The following is a 7,134-nucleotide window of genomic DNA, read 5'->3' as shown; positions in this document are numbered from 1 at the left end:
TTTTTGTGTGGATCATGTGGTTTTCCTAGGGTTCATTGTGAGTAAAGAAGGGGTTCGTGTGGACCCCAAGAAAATCAAAGCCATTCAAGAGTGGCCCAAACCAAAGAATGTTAGTGAAGTTAGGAGTTTTCATGGACTTACAAGTTTTTATAGAAGATTTGTTCCCAACTTCTCTAGCATTGCGTCACCCTTAAATGAGCTTGTAAAAAAAGATGTTACCTTTGAATGGACTTCAAAGCATGATCATGAATTTCAACTTTTGAAAGATCAACTTACAAATGCACCCATACTAGGTTTGCCAAATTTTGAAAAGACTTTTGAGCTAGAATGTGATGCATCTAGAGTTGGCATAGGAGCTGTGTTATTGCAAGGAGGACACCCCATTGCATATTTTAGTGAAAAACTAAAAGGTGTCTCCCTCAATTACCCTACCTATGACAAGGAGTTGTATGCATTGGTTAGGGCTTTACAAACTTGGGAACACTATCTAGTGTCCAAAGAGTTTGTCATCCATAGTGACCATGAGTCACTCAAATATTTAAGAGGTCAAGGTAAGTTAAATAAGAGGCATGTAAAATGGCTAGAATTCCTTGAACAATTTCCATATATTATTAAATTCAAGAAAGGAAAAGTAAATATTGTAGCTGATGCTCTAACTAGAAGGCATACATTGCTTATGTCTCTAGGTACTCAAATTCTTGGATTTGATAATATTAGGGAATTGTATGAGAAAGATCTTGACTTTGGTGTTAATTATCAAAAATGGCAACAAAAAGCTTTTGATGTTTTCTATATGGCTGAGGGGTATTTGTACAAAGAAGGAAGATTATGTATACCCCAAGGATCCATTAGGAAACTATTAATTAAAGAGAGTCATGAAGGTGGGCTTATGGGGCACTTTGGTGTTGATAAAACCCTTAGTTTGCTTAAAGAAAAATTTTATTGGCCCCATATGCGAAAGGATGTCCAAAAGCATTGCTTTAGATGTTTGGCTTGTTTACAAGCCAAGTCCAAAGTGATGCCTCATGGTACATACACACCTTTACCTGTTGCTTCATCCCCTTGGGTAGATATTAGCATGGACTTTGTGCTAGGTTTACCGGGGCATGGATTCTATCTTTGTGGTTGTGGACCGTTTTAGTAAAATGGCTCATTTCATTCCATGCCACAAAGTAGATGATGCAAGCAACATTGCAAAACTCTTCTTTAGAGATGTGGTTAAACTCCATGGACTTCCTAAGTCTATAGTTTCAGATAGAGATACCAAGTTCCTAAGCCATTTTTAGCGTGTCTTATGGTCAAGACTAGGAACTAAACTCCTCTTTTCAACTACTTGTCATCCTTAAACAGATGGACAAACTGAGGTAGTTAATAGATCTCTGTCTACTATGCTTAGGGCAGTTCTAAAGGGCAATCACAAATCTTTGGATGAGTATTTGCCACACATTGAATTTGCCTACAATAGGGTAGTTCACAAAACTACCAATATTTCTCCTTTTGAAGCTGTGTATGGGTTTAATCCTTTGACTCCTTTAGACTTGATACCTCTTCCTAATGTTGAACATTTCATTCATAAGGAAGGTGCTTCAAGAGCTGAGTTTGTTAAAAAAATACATGAAAGGATTAAAACTCATATCCAACTCCAAAATGAGAAGTATGCTCAACAAAACAACAAAGGAAAAAGAACTATGATCTTCGAGGAACGTGATTGGGTTTGGCTTCATCTTAGAAAAGAACGTTTTCCTAAACAAAGGAAGTCCAAACTCAGTCCTAGAGGAGATGGTCCCTTTCAAGTCTTACAGCGTATCAATGATAACGCTTATAGGCTTAATTTACCCTCTGATTATGGAGTTAGCCCTACTTTTAATGTTAGTGATTTAAAACCTTTTGTAGGTGCTAGTGATGATGAGGTGGCACTACAAAAAAATCAAGTTTTAGCTACCACCAAAATCGGTCGCTATTTAGGTAAATTCAGTCGCTATTTCATTCAGCGACCGAAATAGCGACCGAAAAAATCCGTCGCTAAAACCCTGGTCGCTATTTCAAATAGCGACCGAAATTTTTTCCGTCGCAACTTAGCGACCGAAAAATCAGTCGCTAACCAATAAAAATCCGTCGCTAAAATTTTGGTCTCCTAACTTTTGGAGACCAATTTTGCGACCGAATTTTTTGGTAGCAATTTCCTTCGCTAATTTTTGTATTTATTTAATAAAAACATTTTATAAATCAGTCGCTAAATCGGTCGCTAAAAAACTGAAATAGGTACGGATAAAATTGGTCGCTATTTCGGTCGCTAAAAAAAACTGAAATAGGTACGGATAAAATCGGTCGCTATTTCGGTCGCTAAAAACCTGAAATAGATACGACTAAAATCGGTCGCTATTTCGGTCGTTAAAAAATTGAAATAGCTACCAATTATTTTGGTCACAATTTCAGTCGCTAATAACTTGAATTAACTACAAATAATTTTGGTCGCTATTTCGGTCGCTAAAATATACTAGTATTTTTAAATTCTTTTTTAATTATAAATTTATACCTGTTAACGAATATGAAATTAACAATATATTTATTACACAATTTATAATAATAAACTAGAACATACTAAAAGACAAAATCTTATCAAAGAAAATTTATATTATAGTGAAAACTAAATAAAATATAAGTATGTCAATATAGTATGCTAAAAACACAATAATAACATAAAACGTTTAAACTTGAACAAAGTAATAGTCAAATACAATAAAATATCCTGAAACAAGTAAAATAAAGAAGCTTAATTAAGGGTCTTCTGCTATGTCATCAAGAGCATCATCAACAGCATGGTCAGGATCATCTGGGGTAGTACTCGGTACAGGAGGGGTTGGCCTTAAAGGGTCAATGTTGAGATGACGTAGTATATATTGCATCTGCTCATCATGCTGTCGTATATGCTCTTCCATAAAAGCAATATACTATTAAAAATTTAAAAAGAGAATATTATTCCTTATTTTAATCACACAAAACATACATGGAGATTTTATTTTTACAATATACTAGTCGGTAAAACAATAAACATAACAGTTTATGAGAGCTTAACCCACTCTAGTAATTAAACCAATGAGCTGAATCAATTTTAACACCTCTGCTCATGACAAATTTCAAATGATAAGGGAGAAACAATAGAAATTGTTAAAACACGTGTTATGGCAAATGGTTGTTTTGTTAATGCACCAAAAGAAAATTTGTTGTTTTCCTTGATCTGAAATGAGTAGTATTTGTATATTAATTGTGATTTATCCTCGAAAACTAAATTAAGAAGTTGATATTCTCATTTTCTGCTATTAAATGATTATAAACGTGCGTACGTATTAACACCGTAAAAAATGACACATATTAAGAAAAGAAAATCAAGAAAAAGACTTGGAGGAAAGAAAGCGTGAGGTAATTAATTAGTTCTCACTATTAAGTATATGTATTCACTCCTAAGTCCTAATACTTGGCTAGTGCACTGAATTCATTAGCATAAAAGTGCATCTTTCAAGTTTAGTTTAATAATTCATCAGATATGTATAATCAATTAAGAGTTATGAAGTGATTGCAGTAACAAAAATGCCATTGTAAAATTAACGTTACTGAATAACTACAGGTTTGAAAGATACAACTTCGTAGAAGTCTTCAAGAGAAAGCAACTAGCATCATTTTCATCATAAGAAGCAGTGTACCTCAACTGGCCATCCATCCACCACAAACACATCAAGCGAATAGCCATCAGTTGTGGAGAAAACATGTGCTTCACGAATGTTAAGTCCAATATCAGACAGCAAATCGGACAGCTAAAAGAAAATAATATCAGTCAAAAGCAATCACACTATCCATCAATATATTGTCAGGTATTTACAAGCTATAACCTCACACTAGATTATGTCAACAGAATGAAGCAACATTTACACTTCATGCAAGGGAAAGCCCTGATTTTGACACTTAAGCTCTTGCGTAAAATCCACTCCAGTTTTCTCACTTTACCCACTCAAAACACTTTTCTACCCAATGCTTCTGGATTATGTAAAAATACAGTAGTATACAATGATACAAATCACTTAACAACATCAAGAAAAAATGATATAGCAAAAATGCGTATTAGAATATTGGTACCCAATATTCCATATAAGCTTTCATATAGCTTCTAATGGGTTCATTTTATTTATGCTTCATATGACAAATTGACAACACTCTCCAAAACTTCTAAATAAATCTCTAGTTATCGATTAACTTTTAATTTTGAGGAAAGTTTCCATTTCATTAAGTTCATAGAAGTATGGAAAATAAACCTATATAATATATATTGCCAAGTACATTGCAAAATATTAGCTCATTATCATTGGAGTTTCAAACTTCCAATTGATTTAAAATATACATAAATTTTAACAATAAACAACAGATAAGATAAACTCTTCAAACATACCTGGCTTAATAGCTTTGGCTTGTCAACAGAGGAAAATATTATTTCATGAACTGGGACACTTGAATGTTCGTTCCTGTATTTTAAATAGTAATGTTTAACTTATTATGAACGAGCAAAGATATTCAGGTAACATTTGGCATTCAAGTACTACTTCAATTTCAAATATGATGATATGCACCTATTGATAAAGACTCAAGATCAAAAATCTAGTCCCTCCAACAACATGGAAGAAGGATAAACTCTATCAGCTATAATGAACATATACCTGAAACTCATAAATCATATAGAAATAACACCAACATATATACACTTGTATATCCTCTAAAATGCACATGATGCTTCTGTTATGGCCTCATAACTACTTTCCTCGGGCTATAATGAGTACTTAATATTTGTTGATCTTCATCGTCTGCTCTAGTTGAAATATTCTGCCCAGTAAATTGAGAGAATACGTAAATTTGATAGAGACATGAAAAAACTAAAGAAATATGATTGACTTGTTGCTTAAAAAAAATTAAAAAAAGGTCAAGCAAGTAAAAAAACAACTATTATCAAAATTGAAAAACATAATTAGGAGAAAGAGAACAAAAATGGATGATTTAGAGAGAAAACCAGCAAAGGTCCCATCAAGAAGAAATTGTTATATGGAAGATAGCCTACTAAACAGATGTAGATGAAGACCAAGAAAGAAAACAATCAACAGATGGTACATAGTACATACTAAGAACTACAAATAATTACCACTTACCAACGTAAGCACTTGAGTGTTCAACTAAATATAAAATGTACAAGTTACAAGAGAGAAAGTGAAAACCTTGCAAGAAATTCTTGTAACTAAGAAGCAAAAACACTTGAAGTAATCTAATAACATTTATATTTCGGATAGGTATTTGATATTCACAAAAATCTAAAATTTCAAAATCAACAACATATATAATTCTTTAGTGCTACCATAAGCAACAAACAGAGAAACTGTAAGTATACAAACAAATCACCCAAAAGGTTAAATTTATTGGCTGTATGTTCAAAATAAGATGGTGGCATAACAGTATCATTAATTTTAGGATTCATTGCAAAACTTAAGTATTATTCTTTAGGTGTTGGTGTTGTTCTCTAATTAAATTGAAGTTTCAGCTCAGTAACCCAAGCCAACCTTTACTGCTTCGTTTACCAAGGTAAAACTTCAATTTTGATTGTAGAAAAGCACCACAAGCACCTAAAAAACAACATCCAAGTTTTATCCAGTCAGACTATGTTAGATTTACATGATTCTGTAAATTATCCAATCTTGTTACTCCACGCTCAGGTCAAGCTGTACTCTATATCCAAACTTTTAAAAAAGTCATGTTGAAGATGATTTCTGATTGGTTGACATTGTCCCTAATTGGTTAGACGTGTCAATAAGCAATTACAGAAGATGAAAATAAGGTGAATGTGAACTATGCATCTCCAATAAGTTAAAACTAGGTTACACATGAACTATGCTTCTCCAAAAACTAGCTTTAACTTCAGAAGAAACTTACTTTTTACCTTCTTATTTGCTTTTTTCTGAAAATGTTTCGGGAGAAATCTATTAACCAATTATAAAAATCTCTACACGAACCATACATTACAATTAAAGTCTTATTTGAAAGCTACATAAATAAATATGAATCATGGAAGTTGCTCGAAGAAGATCCAATTAAACCAATCACGGATGATCCTAACTAGTTCAAATTCAAAAATAGCAATAAAAACGGAACTAGAGAAGTACCTCGAGGAAGCGTATATGGTAGACGGGACGCTTGTCAGGGTCCCTTGCCAAAGCAAGAAGCGTTTGATGCAACAGAACAGTAAGAGAGTATTACACGCTTCGTTCAACGAGTCGAATCCAAAAATAGTAAGAGAGTGAAATAACGGAACCTCGGAGGCAAGCGATTGAAGTGAGCTTCCAACTGTTCGCGAAACTCGGGATTGGAAACGGCTTGGTCGTGGCCGGTTTCGAGCAAACGGTTGTATACGTCATTCCTGACGTCGTAGTTGGAAACGGCGAGGCGCGTGTGAATCTTCTGCTGCTTCTTCAGTCCCTCCAACTTCTGCTCCTGCGCCTCTCGCGCCTCGGGAGGCAAACTCTGCTTTACGAATTCGGAGAAATGAATAGAAAGGAATGGAAAAGATGAAATAGGGTTAGGGTTACCTTTCGGAGCATGCGCTCGATGGATCGAATATGATTTTCTAACATACTCTTTATTATTAAGCAGAATATGAATAAATTTTATTAAATATTAAATAAAAATGATTATCAAAAACTTACATTAATTCCATTAAAAAAAGGTTGTTTTAATGTTTAAAATTATATTAGAATAATGTGTTTTATAATGTTTATTTTTTAAAATTAAAATTTTAAAATTTATTTTTCAGAATTGTGTGTCATTTTAGTCTGTGTTATATGGAATTTTAAATTAATAAGTAATTTTTTTAATTGGTTATCTAATTAATGAAAATTTTTAATTTCATTCATTATTTTAATAAATACTAATTAAATAAAAATATTATTTCAATTTTAAACATATTTTATTAATGATGTTATGCAAAGTTATAAACTATAATTAAAATAATATTGTATGAATAAAATTATTTTAAATTAAAACCATTTTTTTATATATTTGAATCTATATCATGTTAGGGATGAAAATAAGTTAATCCATACTTGG

At 32.7% G+C, this 7,134-nt stretch overlaps 1 protein-coding gene across 7 annotated transcripts; it reads right to left on the bottom strand.

The window, feature by feature from the left end:
• Positions 1-2,616: 2,616 nt before the first annotated feature.
• Positions 2,617-6,649, bottom strand: LOC145950675 (serine/threonine-protein kinase STY46). Of its 7 annotated transcripts, XM_083062261.1 has the most exons (6): positions 6,344-6,648; positions 6,195-6,237; positions 4,707-4,869; positions 4,442-4,514; positions 3,702-3,812; positions 2,617-2,951 (listed from the first exon to the last, which is right to left on the bottom strand). In XM_083062261.1, exons 3-6 carry the CDS (start codon positions 4,715-4,717, stop codon positions 2,778-2,780), a joined length of 369 nt encoding a protein of 122 aa, XP_082918387.1. In that variant the 5' UTR covers positions 4,718-4,869; positions 6,195-6,237; positions 6,344-6,648; the 3' UTR covers positions 2,617-2,777. The 7 variants fall into 7 exon arrangements, 3 of the variants coding, with proteins under 3 accessions (XP_082918387.1, XP_082918385.1, XP_082918386.1); XR_014428525.1 differs by having other exon boundaries at positions 4,442-4,619; positions 6,195-6,648; XM_083062259.1 differs by lacking the exon at positions 4,707-4,869 and having other exon boundaries at positions 6,344-6,649.
• Between the last annotated feature and the right edge of the window lie 485 nt (positions 6,650-7,134).

This window comes from Cajanus cajan, chromosome 8, assembly GCF_000230855.2.
Source record: "Cajanus cajan strain Asha chromosome 8, NIPB_CcT2T_4, whole genome shotgun sequence".
NCBI classification, from domain to species: Eukaryota; Viridiplantae; Streptophyta; class Magnoliopsida; order Fabales; family Fabaceae; genus Cajanus; species Cajanus cajan.
The sequence above is the reverse complement of the archived record's forward strand: the minus strand, read 5'-3'. Positions and strand labels throughout refer to the sequence as shown.

Excerpts from the sequence above, each read along its gene's own strand:
- LOC145950675 (XM_083062259.1), bottom strand. The coding sequence starts at position 6,446 with ATGACGTATACAACCGTTTGCTCGAAACCGGCCACGACCAAGCCGTTT. Across the intron at positions 3,813-4,441 it reads AGCCAAAGCTATTAAGCCAG|CTGTCCGATTTGCTGTCTGA; the intron begins GTATGTTTGAAG and ends ATTTTCTTTTAG. Across the intron at positions 2,952-3,701 it reads TGGATGGATGGCCAGTTGAG|TATATTGCTTTTATGGAAGA; the intron begins GTACACTGCTTC and ends AATTTTTAATAG.